General features: G+C 32.2%; 1 protein-coding gene and 1 long non-coding RNA gene across 2 annotated transcripts; one reads left to right on the top strand and one right to left on the bottom strand.

Moving 5' to 3' along the window:
* Window positions 1-2,589: 2,589 nt before the first annotated feature.
* On the bottom strand, window positions 2,590-5,341 carry LOC110009112 (uncharacterized). Its single transcript, XR_016318970.1, has 2 exons — window positions 4,367-5,341; window positions 2,590-3,356 (listed from the first exon to the last, which is right to left on the bottom strand). It is a non-coding gene; the product is annotated as an uncharacterized LOC110009112 (long non-coding RNA).
* A 2,964-nt stretch (window positions 5,342-8,305) lies between these two features.
* Window positions 8,306-13,252, top strand: KIN3 (Protein kinase superfamily protein). Its single transcript, XM_012211785.4, has 6 exons — window positions 8,306-8,822; window positions 9,438-9,805; window positions 11,482-11,617; window positions 11,735-11,877; window positions 12,159-12,282; window positions 12,442-13,252. Exons 1-6 carry the CDS (start codon window positions 8,747-8,749, stop codon window positions 12,888-12,890), a joined length of 1,296 nt encoding a protein of 431 aa, XP_012067175.1. The 5' UTR covers window positions 8,306-8,746; the 3' UTR covers window positions 12,891-13,252.
* Window positions 13,253-16,407: the final 3,155 nt, after the last annotated feature.

A 16,407-nucleotide genomic window follows, 5' to 3' on the forward strand; every position in this document is an offset into this window, starting at 1 on the left:
TCAATCAAAAAAATTTTTAAAAATGAATTTAATATAAAAAAGTTATAGGGGTATTACCTATAACTAAAAGTTTGATAACCAACGTTTAAGTGGATTGAATAATTTAATACATTTTAAAAGACATAATTTAACATTTAAAATAAATAAAAAATGATTATTAATTTAGCTTAACTATATAATATAAAGTTATTTTTACTATAATTAAATAACACTTCGGCTGGGCACATCCTCATATATTTAAGTCCCTTACAAAGATTCTTATGAGACTTTACTAGATTTGCACAATTGTAAAAAAAAAAATGAAAATAATAAATATTTTCATTCTAATATTCTGTAAAATAATTTAACTCTTATGCTTTTACCATGATACGACAAATTTTAAATTTATAAAAAAATTAAAAAATAATTAATAAAAATGCCAATACGCAAAGACATTGTACTATGAAAATGCAAATTTTAATTATTATGATTAGCGTTAACAAAAGTACTAAACGTTATACATCCATCTCCCTCGTAAAAGAAAAGGTAATATTTGTTGGATAAAATAAAAACTAATTAGTTACTTAGAAAATACTTGCCTAAATTGGTCTATGAAACAATTAATATATTAAATCAATAATTAAATATCATTTATAAAGACTATAATATAAAGGATAAATACTATTTAATGCCGCAAATTTGATCTAATCAATTTCGTATTTATTCTATTTTAATAATTTTCAAAATGGAAGATATGTATTTAAAAATAAATTCAATTTTTTATCTTAAAATGTTTATTATACTTTTTATTATTTTACGAGCATATTATTTGTTTTTCTCAATTCCTTGTACCACAGGCTTAGGATCCTACTTGGGGCTTCCCTCGTTAATCGGTCGAAATAAGAGAGAAATATTTTCCTTTATAAAGGATAAGATATGGCGAAGGAACATCAGTTGGAAATCTCGGTTTTTATCTCGTGCCGGGAAAGAAGTTCTCATTAAATCTGTCCTATAGGTAATTCCGACTTATGTTATGGGGGTATTCTTTTTGCCGGTTACGATTTGCACTGAGATTGAGAGAATGATGAATAAGTTGCTATGGGTTAACGGAAATACTGCGAACTCAGGCATTATTTGGAGAAGATGGGAGCTTCTGAGTTGCACAGAGCTAAAAGGAGGGTTAAATTTCCGTCGGCTACACCAATTTAATATAGCTTCATTGGGAAAACAAATTTGGTGATTATTGACTTTTCCAGATTTTCTTGTTTCGAGACTATATAAAGCCAAATATTTTCCTTGTTGCTCATTATTTCAGGTGAAATTGGGTTCCAACCCAAGTACTGTGTGGAGTAGTTTTCGAGCAGCTCTCCCTCTTGTCCAATCGCAGACAGAAAGATAGGCAGGGGTACTCAGTATCTATCTGGCACGATGCATGGCTCATGGATCCTCAAAATCCGAAGGTTTCATGTTCCCTCTGATTGTGACTATCATTATGTTAATTCTTTAATATCAGAAACTGGGAATTGTTGGAAGAGGGATGTAGTGTTCTCGTTGTTTAATCAAAGAAATGCTAATTGCAACATGTCTATTCCTTTGTGTCCTAATGCCGGTGAAGATGACTGGTTATGGCTACCGGAGAAATCTGGAACTTATTCTATACGGAGTGCATATAAGGCACTAATGTCAGGGGATCCTACTGCTTCACCAGCGGAGATGCATATTTTTTGGCAACAACTATGGGGTATGCTCATCCCCCCAAAGGTCAAACATCTGGTATGGCGTATTGTTAGCAATTGTCTTCCCACTTGTGAGCGACTGATTTCTAGAGGGTTGGAGGTACCCAACTTATGTTCGGTCTGTGGTGGTGTCTCAAAGTCTCTGTTACACACCTTTGTTGATTGTGTGTTTACAAGGGATGTTTGTCAAGATCAATGCCTTAAGGTTGCTGGTATTTTTGACATGCAGGGGGGATCTTCGATGAATGAGTGGGTAAAGAAAGTGTTCCAAGCTTTGAATTTATATGAAGCTCAGTTATTTTGTTTGTATTTATGCCTCATATGGAAGAATAGGAACTCAGTCCTATGGACAGGGATTCGTGTCCCTACTGACTTGCAGCTACATAATGCTCCAGTGTGATTTTTCATATGGTAAGCGGCCCAATGCAAGACTCTTACTCAGCCTATTACTGGTCCTCACGGTTCCATCACTTGGACCAAACCTATTATTGATTTTCTAAAGTGTAATATAAATGCATCTATGCATCCCAATTCTTCTTAGATAGGTGCAAGTCGGAATTACCTCTTTGCGTGCCAGAAGCTACTGCCCATGGTACAATCAGTATACCTTGCAGAAGCCCTTTCCCTTAGAGAGGCTTTAAGCTGGATAAAATAGAATGGTCTTCAGAAGATACTTTTTGAGACTAACTCTCTCCTGCTGGTTCAAGCTATGCATAAAAATAGTTTAGATAAGTCTTATTTTATGTCACGACCCGAAAGTATGGGTCGAACCTGAACTAGGACCCTAATTAGCATAAGGTCCCTAACGCCCGCAGTAAGCTTGAAGCACAAAAATTCAACCATAATAATATGAATTCCAAAAAATTAGCCCATATTGCCATAAATAAAAAATCTCATAATTATATTGTACTTTGGCCCAAATCTAGCATCTTAAACATTCTATAGCTCGGGCCCAATTATAATATAAATATTTATAATATGGGCTAACTGGTCCATGCATTCACATAAATGAATAACTAAACATCCACCTCAGTTAATCGGTTACAATCCTCGGTTACAATCCTACAACTTCTGAATTCACTAATAGATAAATATAAATAAGTTTTAGTACATATAGCTACATAATTTAAATAACTGCTAACTCTAAAAGTTACTTTTCTAGGTCAACGGAGAAAGAGACAGAACTTTAATCGTGACAAAGAAGTATCTACTTCCTAGAAAAAGTTAAACAAAGAAATGAGAGTATAATAATGAATAGTAATTATTGCATAACACAACCATTCACATAAAATGCTTCCTAAAGTACTAAAATGAACATACAGCCGGTCAAACATATGGCACAACATCAGCATCTATAAGTAATTACACCTTCAGGTAATCAAGCAAGTGGAAATTGGTCAGTGGCCCATCCTCTCATGACGAGTGCACTAGGGAGCCGATCCCCAATACATGGCCGATTGGTTTGATCCTCACTTAACCAACCCTCTCATTTTTTTTTTTATAATCTCTTTTCTTTCCATACCAACAGGAGGTCACCCTTTGATTTTTCATATAATCCATATCATCAGATGCACACGGGTGCGCTGATCTCACCATACATGGCCGATGGTGTCGAAGACTGCCTCACAAACCCATGGTGACCTACTTCATCCCAATTCCACGTAAACAAGGCAAATATACTCACAACACAAATAATCAAATATTGCAATTAAATGCAAACATATTAAACAATTAAACACTATCATGCAAGAGCGCAAATAGACATTCATATAACAACTCAAGTGAATATAAGAGCATCAAATAATAATATAATATCATAGGTGGTATTTGAAAATAAACAAGTAAATAATACAAATAAATAAATAAATAGAGACAAAGCTCTGTATAGTAATGATTTTATGTATGATGCAAATCGTAAGGCACTATTTATTATTATTTACTATACTAGATGGAAAAAGACTCAAATTTCGATTCTAACTTATCGAATCAGTGAACCAACTAGAACGATCTAAACGAAATGGAAATTCAAAGGGGAGAAAAGAATTGAATGAAGTACTCTCCTGAATAAGAATAAAAGATTATCTTGAATAAATCCTACAATCTATTTACAAGTAAGGCTAATGTGGATTCTGTCGAAATTTCGACAGAACCTCCTCTAAAAATTGGATTTAACCACCTGCTTAAAACCACAATTCAAAAATAAATTATCATAGCTCATCCATCGGGCAATTCACAACAACTAACCTCGTTCACCATAACCATTATTTATTCATCTAAACATTTACTCAATTCATAATTAATACCAACTAACATCATATTCTTAGTTTATCAAAAGGCTTGATAATTACAAATAGTTCTTTTTCTCTTTATAGTGAATAGCTCAACTCATCCATTTCTGTGATTTTTCAACTTAGAAGCCTATGTACCAAATTTGCATTACTTCATAGTTTATTAACTATGTTTCCACATATATAGAATTAAGTAGCTAAACAATTCTAATTGCATATTCGAAATCCACGTGACAAATCCAACATTCTGCGTAACATTTCAAAGTCCTTCAATTAACTGTTTGATCATAATCAACTAAATCAACCAATAATTTTAAATTTGAAATTTATACCAAAAATAAAGAACTATGTCTTAGAGCGTACCAATCAAAAATCGGACTATGATTCCACAATCTGCGTGAGGAGAAGATGATTCTGCCTCCTGGGACTTCGCCGGAGTATTGACAGTCGATCACCGGACGGCTGCCGCTGCCTCCATCGCCGTTCAAGATGGTCGTAGAGTCGAGCTTGCCCATAACTTTGCAAGGATTTCACCACCCGACTCGAAATTTCATGAGGAGTTCAAGTCCACCGTCCGTTCGCAGAGCCAGTTGCTCATGTGGCCGAAATCGAGCCGAAAGTCGCTGTATCTCCACCGCTCATGGTGGTTTTGTCCCCCATTTCCCATCACCGAAATTATTTGTGGGAAAATGATCGCGTGGAGGGAAGGGATCGATTGGCGCTCACTTCATGACCTAAAACCGCCAGAAACGGCGTGGATCGCCGGAAAAAGGAATCGATAGGGTGCAACACTTTCAAGCGCGATCTCTCTTGCTTCAGGCGTTTGCTACATGAACGAGACCATGGATGGGTTCCACTCATCGAGCACTTGAAGTTTGAGTGCTTGGTTGTCGAATTACATGGCCGGTGGCCGGAAAACAGAGGGAAAGGGAGAGAGGTGAGCTGTGCGGGCAAGAGGAGGAAGAAGAAGAAAAGAAAAAAATCTGGGGTTTCTAGACTATTCTGGTTCGATTCGAATCGATTTGATCCAACTCAGTGGTCTAATTTGGTTCTTGCTTGATTTATTTTTGACTTGGTTTCGTAAAATTCAAACTAGTTTACAGGTTTGATTTAGCAATAATAAATTTTTTTTTGCTAAATTTCATTGGTTAAAATTTTCAATTAAATTTTTAAACGAAAATTTTTCAGGTCGTTTCATTTTAGCTCTGATATTTTAGATTGCCAATGTTTGTTAAAAGAACGTGTTTTTTTTTTTTTTGACATGGTTAAGAGAACTTGTTGATAGTTCTATCTGTTCTGTAAAAAGGTCAACGATTAGGATTGCTCATCTAATGGCAACACAAGCCCTTGTTGTGTTTAATTTCATGGAGTGGAGTCTTGTCCCTCTATCTTTTCTATTTGAAGCTTTGTTTGATGATTTGCATTAATACAGTATTACCTTTCCAAAAAAAAAAAAAAAAAATTGATCATTATAACAAGTATTTTTTTTAAAAAAAAATATTACGAACATCTCACTGATGAACAAAAATTTTTTTTATTACGAAATTTTTTCTATTTATGCGGCAAGTGTAAGAAGAATTAGATTAACAAAAATAAAAATTAATGTTGAATTTATTTAAAAAGTTTAATATTGAAAAAGAGGGCAAATATTTTAACTCAATTCAGATTCTAATATTTTTTTAAAAATAAAATAATTTGTTTAGTACTTTATTATCATAACAACAAAAATTAATATTTTAATGAATCATAGTATTTTTTAGCAAAATAAAAATATCAATAACAACTGAAATTAATAAATAAAACAAGAATAACAAATTGAAACGGAAATAAGAGGAAATATTTTAAGTCAATTGATAGAATATTATAAAAATTATTTTATATTAATTTAAGTTACTAGAAAGTTCAAATAAAAATTATTAATAAAATAATAAAATGATTAAATAATGAATGATAAGTTGATATTTATGACTAACCTAGCTATGTTACCTAACTTTTAAAATAGACAATTCTAAAGAAATAATACTTCCTCCATTTTAATTTCATAGAAAAAACTGAATTTACTTAAGAATTAATGTAACAGGTAAATGTAATTTTTAGTTATTCTTTTCCTAAATGCCCTTAACATAACATTAACTCCTATTTGTATTTCTATGTAAGGAAACACATAGACGCGAGAGAAATGAGTATATTAATTTCAAATTGCATTACTCAATAAGTGAACTTGCCATGTCTAAGAACATTAATTAGAAGTGGAAATTTGCCTAATATGATTTAAGTATACTCTAAAATTTAGCAGCAGCAGTGTAACATCCAATTATAAATTTATTTATAGATTGATGTTTAGTGACTCAGATTCCTTAGAATATGTCAATCGTATAATTGTTTGTGGCAGATTTTATGAATACTTTACGTGCTTACTTGTATAATATGTTCGCATATTTTCATTACTATATGCTTTCTATTAACATATGTCTAAATTTTTATTATTACAGTCTCATTTATCCATTGTTAATATAAAGTTATTTTCAAGTTTTATAAAAGTGCCAAGTTGATGTAAATGTGCTCTCAATTTATGTATACTTGTTTGCATTTTTTTTGGGTTAATATTTTCTAAATGACAATAACTTAGACATGCATAAAAAAATAAGAGATAAAAATTGAAAACATGTTCACAAATTCAGTGTTGTTCAATTCCTTTCTTGTTTATTATGAACTTCTCGTGTGTCAGAAATAAATTGACTAACCTCTATTTGCAATCGTTATCCAATTCATTTTTTACTGCTCATTTTACAAAAACGTCCATGTAAATTTATCAAGGATGATTTTCGGTAAAATAATATCATTAAATGCATTTCGAAGTCTTTGTCTGTCACTATTTCATTATTTTAGAAACTAAATAAGAACAAAATAGTCTTTTCAAATTCGCACTATTCTCAAAGGGTAATTTTTTTTATCTAAATAGAACAGCAAAAATTGAAACTTTTCCTATCTAAATAAAATAGAGTGAGTAAAAATAATTCAACTAAAAGAATTAAAAATTCGTTACTTATTATTTAAATTTATTATTGTACTTCCAATAGTAGAATATAAGGCATGTGAGGAATCTTATTATGAATTATCTTAATTATGAATTATTTATAAGTTATCATATAACTCAATTAGCAATCTTATTAAAATACCAATTTATTATAAATTACCAATATAAATATTTAATTCTTATAAAAAAAATCACCATATAAATTTTATGTTTCTTTGATAGAGATTATTATTATTTTACCTCAAAAACTTTCCTTGTCATCATTTTACGTCTTAATCTAAAAGATATCATTTTGATTGAGTTATTGTTATTTTTATTTTACTTATTGTGTCAACCATAAAGTTCTATTTTCATTCCATTTTGATTTTTTCTTTAACAATATTCATTCATCTTGCACATATATATTATTTACACTAAAATATTAAATAAAGCACTAAATTAATATTTTTTTTTTTACTCAATGACTTATTATCATTTTTATTATATTATAAAAAACTCAATCAACCATATTTAAAAATAAGAATAAAAATCAAGTACAATGAGTCTTAAGGTGCAGTGCACGTTATTAATACTAGTACATTAAAATGTCTTTATATTATTAACTCATTAAACTAGTTAGTTCTTTTATTTCATCAAAAAGTGTTATTTTACTAATTAAATATTGAGAAGAAGACAATAAATAAAATATTTTTAATAATTAAATAATTGCCATTAATTTTTTTGGTATACACCACTGGTATCCGGACCTATTATCAATGGCAGTTTAATCCGGTTTGAAACTTAATCACAATTAAGACTTCTCGCTCTTCTTCGAATATGTATTGTCAACTGAATCACAACTCATAGTTAAATAATTCCATTAATTTGTTTTTAATTTTTCTCTTAAATAAATGAAAAATACTAATAAAAAATATTGTAGCATTCAAAATGTAAAATTTAATTATTATAATAACGACCACTAACAAAAATGTTTGAAAAAAATCATATATCTATATCCCTTCAAGAAATAAAGTACAAAAACTTATATATCAACGTACACATAATCAACGCCAAATTTTAAAAATAGATAAGAACAATTTCATAATCATAGGTTGAATAAAAAATATTCTCCAAATTAAAAAAATAAAAATAAAAATAAAAATATTTATATAGTGACATGCATGTGCCCTCCTCTTGGCTTTGCCCTCCTCTTGGCTTTGAATTCTACCTCTTTGACCAACTAAAGAAGAGACGATTTCCATCAACACGGCAGTTGACTTGGAATAGCCTTCCATATGTCCATTGCTTTCTTCTGCTGAATGAGAGCGAAAGCTCATAGTTAGTACCCTTTTGGTACTTTTTATAACAGACAAAAACAACACAATAGACTCGGTCATCTCATCTAGTAGTCTTCTTTCATTTCCATGAAAATGGTTTCTTTATTATTACTACCAAAAAAGTCTTCTCCATAATAGTTCACAAACAAAAGTAAGACCTTTCTTTTTGAAGCACAGAAATAAGACTTTCAGGTAGTGGAGAGAGAGATTGCTTTAATGGGTTTGAACAAGAAAAGGTTGCCGAAAGTGCAGAAAAAGCCCCAGTTTTGAAAAACCCAGATAATCAATTTGAGTTTAGGACATATTGAATCCGTGAGAACTGGATATAGTTACAACAAGAATTGGTGTTGTCTTTATTTTGTCTGTATAAATTCCAACAGGTTTCTTCTGATGGGGAATTGCTGGGGTTCTCCACCTGCTAATACAACTACAGCTACGCCTAATACTACTGGTCAAATTAGTTCAGGTAACTTTTTCATATGGTTTGCAAGTATGTGTAGGTTCTTGCTTTCTTCATTAATTGTTTGGCTGATCTAATTTATTCAAACTTTCTTATGTGGATTTTGTTGTTTTGGTTCTAGTTAATGAGATTTTTGAAATCTTTTCTAACTTGATATTGAAGTGATATAATTTCAAATTCTGCTGTTCTAAGTGTTCTGTTTCTATTTTTGCTGTTTAATTTCTGAATAAGTTATCTAACTTTAAGAATGAGTTGAATGTGATCTTGTCTTGTAATCAATACTAGAAATTCCTCCTTTTATTAATTAACAATATATTATTCACAATCTAATTCTGTGATCTCATCTTTTTAATTTAATTCTCTACAAATATTTTTATATTCCAGTTATATTAAAATAACTTTATAGCTTTTGCTTCTATTGGTTATATTGATTGACTATTGCAATATGGGTGTTTCTGTTATGCTTTTCATCTTCTTGCATGAATATTACCGTATTCATTATGTCCTCTTATCATAATTTAAATAAATAGATTATTTCCCTTTTATTTTTCTCTTTATCATTTTCAAATTTCCTCCATTTTGACTTGAATGTGTGTTAATTCAATTCTGTAATCACTGCAGGAATTTCTCATACAACTAGCAATGCAGCATCTTCTCGGAGCAGCAACACGGTATCTTCTCGGAGCAGCAATACAGCTTCTCATGGCAGCAATGTCTCTGGGAACAGCCAGTTTTCTGTAGTAAGTGGTGATGAGGCCCTCCCAAATGGGCAGATCTTGCCCATCCCCAACTTGAGGATATTCTCTTTTGCAGAACTGAAGGCTGCCACCAGGAATTTCAGACCTGATACTGTGTTAGGAGAGGGTGGTTTTGGTAAAGTCTTCAAGGGTTGGCTTGATGAGAGATCCACTGGGAAGAGTGGAAGTGGAAATGTAATTGCTGTCAAAAAATTGAATTCTGAGAGCTTCCAAGGATTTGAAGAATGGCAGGTAATTCAACCTAATTAGAAAGTCTGCATTTTGCTTTCCATTGCATTTGATATAATTGTTTGATAGTTTGAAATGCAGTAGATTTCTAGCTCATCTTAAATTGTAGTTTTCTATTTTGTTCTCAAATGGGAGGGTAAGGGATTTGATATGTTCAGTAACTGCTTTTACTCTAATTATATGCAAAGTGGAACTGGATCAGTTTAAATGATATTTAAACGCTCTTCTAGTTTTAAGCATTGTTAACTGGGAAAAAATTGAAGGAAGCAGGTCCTTTCATTGGGTATTTGGATTGGCATATATTTAAAATCCATATAGGAGACTTGGGCTTCATAGGCTGCACAAAAGCTGACCAGCAGTAATTCTGCCCTGTGAGATTACTAAAAGAAAAACTGATAAACCATTCTTCTGTTGATCCAAATATTGTTACTCTTTTATACTGTACAGTCAACCCAGATTGTTGCATATGTTCAAGTAAGAAAAACAGAGTTCTGCAAATTTCAAGAGCATAGTTTTATTTCATTAAACTTTAATTTCTTGGGTTGTTGTGAGGCTCCTCTTATATTAATTTATCCATGGACTACCTTTTCCCCATAAGGGACAGAAGCATGGTAATGGAAAAAAATAAAGTGACGGCTGATGATAACAATTAACAAAAGAATCAGAATCATATTGAAAAAAGAGCTGAAAAGCTTCTGTACGCTTCCCCAGTATCTTATAGCTTTTATCTTTCATTTTATCATATTTTCTAATACTCGTTTTGCTTTTGTATCATTTTATGCATGATGTTGTTATATTATTTTGGTCGGTGGAATGTGTTCCATCACTCTTCAATTTCATCTATCCTTAATTGCCTTATATCTTCACAACTCCCCCAAAATGAGAACGTCCAAAAGCAAAGAACAAAAGGCAAATCCATTTCCAATATTAAGATATTAAAAAAACACATTTAAGACTGTAAATGAATTACTCAACATAAACTCTCAAGCTTGGATGTGAGGGTTTAATAAGAAGTTTGTCTCTTTCATTCACTGTTTAATTTGAAAGACTACTGGTGTTGAATGAGCGGCTTGACACATAGGTCCAGCTCTATCTTAAATTTGATTAATATGGAGGCAGCTACCGAGATTCAAGCTTTCAACAATTTAGAGGAATATGCTCTAGCACAGACATCTTGGCTACTTTGTATAAATGAGTAAAAGTCATGGTCATATTAGAAAAGCAAACTCTGTTTATGACTATATATCTTGAGGATCAGAATGAAGGCTCGACCAGTTGACAACAACTGAATTAATTAATTTTTTGCTCCTTGTGGAGGCATCACTCTAATGCATCAGACCCCATTAGAAGACAATCAACATCACGCAGCATAATTATTTTGCATCCAATGAAGCTATACTTTTCTTATTTCTCTTTTTACTTAGACCTTTTTGAATCTCTCTCTCTCTCTCTCTCTCTCTCTCTCTCAAACACACACATCCATAAACAAAAATGTGTGTGCCAGTTCATGTGGAATGCTACATGCCCGTATGCACATGCACATGTATATAATTAGCTTGACCAACACTTTAGCTGGAGCATCATCAAAAATTTGTTGTCATTCACAAATTTTTTTTTTTTTTTTTTTTTTTTTTTGTGAAATTTTATTTAGCTTCAGATCTGTCCCTTCTTTTTTGCAGTCAGAGGTAAATTTCTTGGGAAGGCTTTCTCATCCTAACCTTGTAAGGCTGATAGGATACTGCTGGGAGGACAAGGAGCTTCTTCTAGTTTATGAATTCATGCAAAAGGGAAGCCTAGAAAACCATCTATTTGGAAGTAAGAGCTAATAAATAATTTTGATTGAATTAATTGTCCTTTGTGCAAATATGCATGTGCATGTGTATATATATGTTCCTTTAAGTTTCGTTATACATTGTGTTTTAATTGTTGCAGGGGGTTCAACTGTTCAGCCACTTCCATGGGAAATACGGCTCAAAATTGCTATAGGTGCAGCACGAGGCCTTTCTTTCTTGCACACTTCTGACAAGCAAGTCATTTACAGAGATTTTAAGGCCTCAAACATACTGCTTGATGGGGTAGGTTCTTTATGAAATACCAAACCCTAATGTTATATATAAGATAACAACATATTATTTGTCATATTTATGCCTTCATACTGGGTTGACATTCCATTTTCTTTCCTGCATTTACCCTAGTTACTTCCTCCATCCTGTATCCTCTCTCTTTTTCCCTTTTTCCATTACCTTTTGGAAATGGAGGGAAGTGCTAAAACTATTGGTCATAGGATGTTTTCAATTAGAAGATGTTAGTGAAAAGATAAATGTCATCTTACTTGTTCCAATTTGTCTTATTGCAGTCTTACACAGCCAAGATTTCAGATTTTGGTTTGGCAAAGTTGGGGCCTTCGGCTAGTCAATCTCATGTGACAACAAGGGTGATGGGCACGTATGGCTATGCCGCTCCCGAGTACGTGGCAACAGGTAATCTCTGAACCTTCCTTCAATTTCAGATGCTCTAAATTGATGATTTGGCTCAAGCATTACATTTAAATCAAGTATTGCTCAAACTTCATTGCTGCTTGAGCCAAATGGTACATTTGGGAACCTTGCTGCAATAGTAACATTTTGGTGATTAAACAGGGCATTTATATGTAAAAAGTGATGTGTATGGTTTTGGTGTTGTCCTGGTTGAGATTTTGACGGGCTTGCGGGCACTCGATACAAACCGTCCAAGTGGGAGACATAATCTAGTGGACTGGATCAAACCATTTTTATATGATAAAAGAAAGTTGAAGAACATTATGGATTCTCGGTTAGAGGGGAAATATCCTTCAAAAGCAGCCTTTCGAATAGCTCAGCTTGCAATAAATTGTATCGAATCTGAACCCAAGAATCGACCATCTATGAAAGAAGTTGTGGAGACATTAGAAAGGATTGAAGCAAATAATGAAAGGCCAAGAGAGCCTAGAGTTCGTTCTAATCGTCCTACAATTCACCACCATGGCCAGCAAACTTTGCAACATCGTTCTCCTCTTCATCCAAGACAGGATGCGCATCGAGCATATCAACAAGCTTCATTAGTGAGGTAAGCTGCATAAAATTGCTGCCAAGCAAGCACAAATCCTTGAGTTCATGCTGATTGTTTCTCTACTAAATATATGTCATATCTCTATTTATTTAATATTGTAAAATCATTAGTGAGTTTATTGTTGTTGTAATAGTGATGTGTATGAGCATTAGTGTAAGAACGGTGATTCTGTAATTATTTTCTTAGGAATGCATAGTTAGTGATGAGAAATATGCATGCGAAATACTTGTACTATAGGAGGAGATTTCATTATTCATTTATAAAACCCCTCCTTAATGCTATGAATTTAAGACATTTGAAGACAAATCTTGATTAGGAACTCATTTGTAGTGCTAAAGATAAAGAAAATTCATTTCCTTCTCATTGTTCTTATACAAGCTCTATTTACTACTACTACTACTGCTACTTTGCTATGTATCCAAGGACAGAGCACACATCAAAATTAAGGGGCCTAGAAAAAATTTTTAAAAATTAAGGGGGCCAAATTAAAAAAAGAAAAATTTATATCTCCAATATGAAAAAAAAAAAAAAAAGAAAATAAAAGACCCTTGATACGAAGGAATAAGGGTTGACCATCTTTTCTGAAATGGAAAAACAGGACGTTGTCTCTAATAGAACGAGCATAATTGCGTTAAGCACTTTAGCTTCAACATTCCAAGTTGATATGCCTTTTATGATTAGACTAGTTAGTGATCCTTTGATATGAACACATCATTACATTTAAGAAGAAAATTTTGGTCCAAGGAAATAGGGGTGAGAATTAGATTCAACCAAATTGAATCAAATCACCCTGATTAAAAAAATTAAAAATACAGAAACTGAACAAAACTGAATCAATATGGAAAACCAAATTGAATTGAATTGAAATAAAAAAAAAAATGAGTCAAAATAACAGAATTCACAAAATTTACCTTCTAAAGAAATTTATTTAGCTGAAAAATCAAATTAAATAAACCTAAAACCGTATTAGTTTGGTTCCATTTTTTTGGTTTGAACCGATCTAAACACTAATCCAATTATTTTGGCATATTGGTATTCCTAAAAAAAACTGAAAAATTCTTATTTTTCGTCGACATTCAATCAACCAATTCAGTTATCAAACCGAATTATTCGGTTAAAACTGAAGTTTGTCCGCCCCTAGAAGGAGAGGTGTTATCGCCTATCAAAATTTGAGCAGTGATTGAAGGATAACGTTTCTTAGCTAGGGTGGCAACTGACATATGTGTTAGCCAGTGCAGTGAATACATTGATGTGAGGTGAAGTTAACCAGTCCATTGCATATATACAATAATAAAAATATAAAAAATCAATAAATATATATTACAAGATATTAAACTTCTAAGTAAACCTAACTAATAAATAATAAATGGTTTTCACAATTCTTATCTTAATACAATTATCATTATCCCAATATAAACATTCCAAATAATACCAAAAGAGGAGGAAAATATTGAAGAAAGTAATATTTCATTTATTTTCCATTGAAGCCCACATGTTTTGAATCTCTCCTACTTAAAAAATAATAATAAAGAAAGGTGAGATTTTCACTCAATTTTATTAAATTATCCAAGTACTTAAATTAATTAACAAAACTTTACCCTTTCCAAACAAAGAAAAATAAATTTATTTTTTTTTCATTATTATATCCAGACAAAAAAGTAAAAAATATCTATAGAAAGAAAATTGACAATTCCTCGTTATTTTTTCTTTTCCAATATTTTCCTTCGTCTCCTTTCCAAACCAAGGTTAAAATACCCCTAAAAATCTCTTTATCCAATCAGTTCGAGATTCCAACAACTGCGCTCTTATTTATGTGGTTATTACAATGAGTTTGAGTTTAGTTTCACTTCTTTTGCAAGATTGCCTTGGCGTTGTTAACTCCACTTCTTTCACGTTACCTGATGTTTTATCGCTAGGAGGTGCAGAAATTGTTGATAGTTGTGAGGGAAATAATAAGGTTTTGATAAAGAATGGATTTTGTTTTACTTTATTTTAAAGAATCAATTGTGTGTTGATTTTAAATATTGTTATCTATTTTTTGAAACTCTTTAAGATTTTGTTTTTCAATCTCTTTTGAAAATTTGAATAACAAAAGAAATTAATAAAAATTAGTAAAAGAGATTTGGCCGAGACGATTAAGATGGTGGGCCCAAAAGATGGGTAAAAGAGGGTAGCATAGTCTTTTCATTAAAATTTAACCGTGAAAAGATTAATTTTTGGATGAAGGAACCAAATTATTTGATGGAACCAAAGATGGTGGACTACTTATTAGGTTTACCAAAATAGAGAGACGCAATGGTGAATTGCTGAAACTTTAAGGACTAAATAGTACTTTACCCAAAAACTTATAAGTGAATCTAAGCAAGCAAATTAACTTTATGAAATATGTTTTAGTAATTCACCATTTATAAGCAACTAACGTGTATTGCACATGTTGCTTCTCCCTCCAATGGGAATTAGGATTCTCTCTCCTGAGAATTAGGTTTTCGTTTTTTTAGCGTATAGGATCATCTACTTCTAAGTGTTTCGTCTTGTTTTTTCATGTTTCTTTTGCATCCCAGTTCTTTAAACATTATAATTTTCGTTCTAGTATCAGTATATGGTCCTCGCGTCTCCATCATAGGTTTTAGGTTTTCCTAGTTTTTGTGTCTCGTCTGTATTTCAACTCGTATTCCTGTAGGATTAGGGTTATCGAGTCTCTATCTTTTCTAGTTTTATTTTTCTCTCTTTTTGTCGTCAAGTTGTGTCCTTTGCCCTTTGTTCTAAATTCAGCATACCAGGTAGTTATGGTTCGAGGATGGACAGGGTTAGGCAACTAATACTCAGGTCAGCCTTGATGAGGATGTAGTTGTCATACCAGAGGAGGCTTGTCTTGAAGATCTGAATAAGGTTCAGTTATATGTTGCGGGAAAATTATGGTTTGATTACTCGTATAATAGATATGCCTTAATGAATTTAATGCAAAGAGCTTGGAAATCGAAGCATGGAGTGGTGATGAGAGATTGGAGTAAGGAAATCCTTCTATTTTAGGTTCAGCATTGACCAGATCTGCAATATGTGTTAGATAATTCTCCATCGCACTTTGAGAAGCAAATTCTTATCCTAAAACAAGTTATAGGGGATAAGCAACCATCATCCTTGGAGTTATTCCAGTCTCCTTTATAGATTTGTGCATATGACTTCCCCTGCGAGGAATGGGTTGAGCTAATTGAGAATAAGTTAGGACAGTTTTGGGAATGGAATGAAGTTTTTGGAATGGAATGAAGATAAAGACCGGGGTTTGGGTCAATATATTAGATTTAAGGAGAATATGGACCTATGAAAGTGTCAGGATCTAAAACCATGGGCCAAAGCATTATGGCCTAGGTAAACATAAGGCTCTCAAGGCCTGTAGTAAGTTTGAATCATTAAATTCAATCACATCAAATTGGATCACAGGAACAGTAAACTCATATTATTTTATATAACAAACCTTATGATTGTACTATGTCTTATCAATCCAGCATTTCAAATATTTC

The sequence above is a fragment of the Jatropha curcas genome, chromosome 1 (assembly GCF_041381405.1).
Source record: "Jatropha curcas cultivar XTBG-Jc1 chromosome 1, XTBG_Jcur_1.0, whole genome shotgun sequence".
Classification (NCBI taxonomy): Eukaryota; Viridiplantae; Streptophyta; class Magnoliopsida; order Malpighiales; family Euphorbiaceae; genus Jatropha; species Jatropha curcas.

Excerpts from the sequence above, each read along its gene's own strand:
- KIN3 (XM_012211785.4), top strand. The coding sequence starts at position 8,747 with ATGGGGAATTGCTGGGGTTCTCCACCTGCTAATACAACTACAGCTACG. Across the intron at positions 8,823-9,437 it reads TACTGGTCAAATTAGTTCAG|GAATTTCTCATACAACTAGC; the intron begins GTAACTTTTTCA and ends TAATCACTGCAG. Across the intron at positions 11,878-12,158 it reads CAAACATACTGCTTGATGGG|TCTTACACAGCCAAGATTTC; the intron begins GTAGGTTCTTTA and ends GTCTTATTGCAG.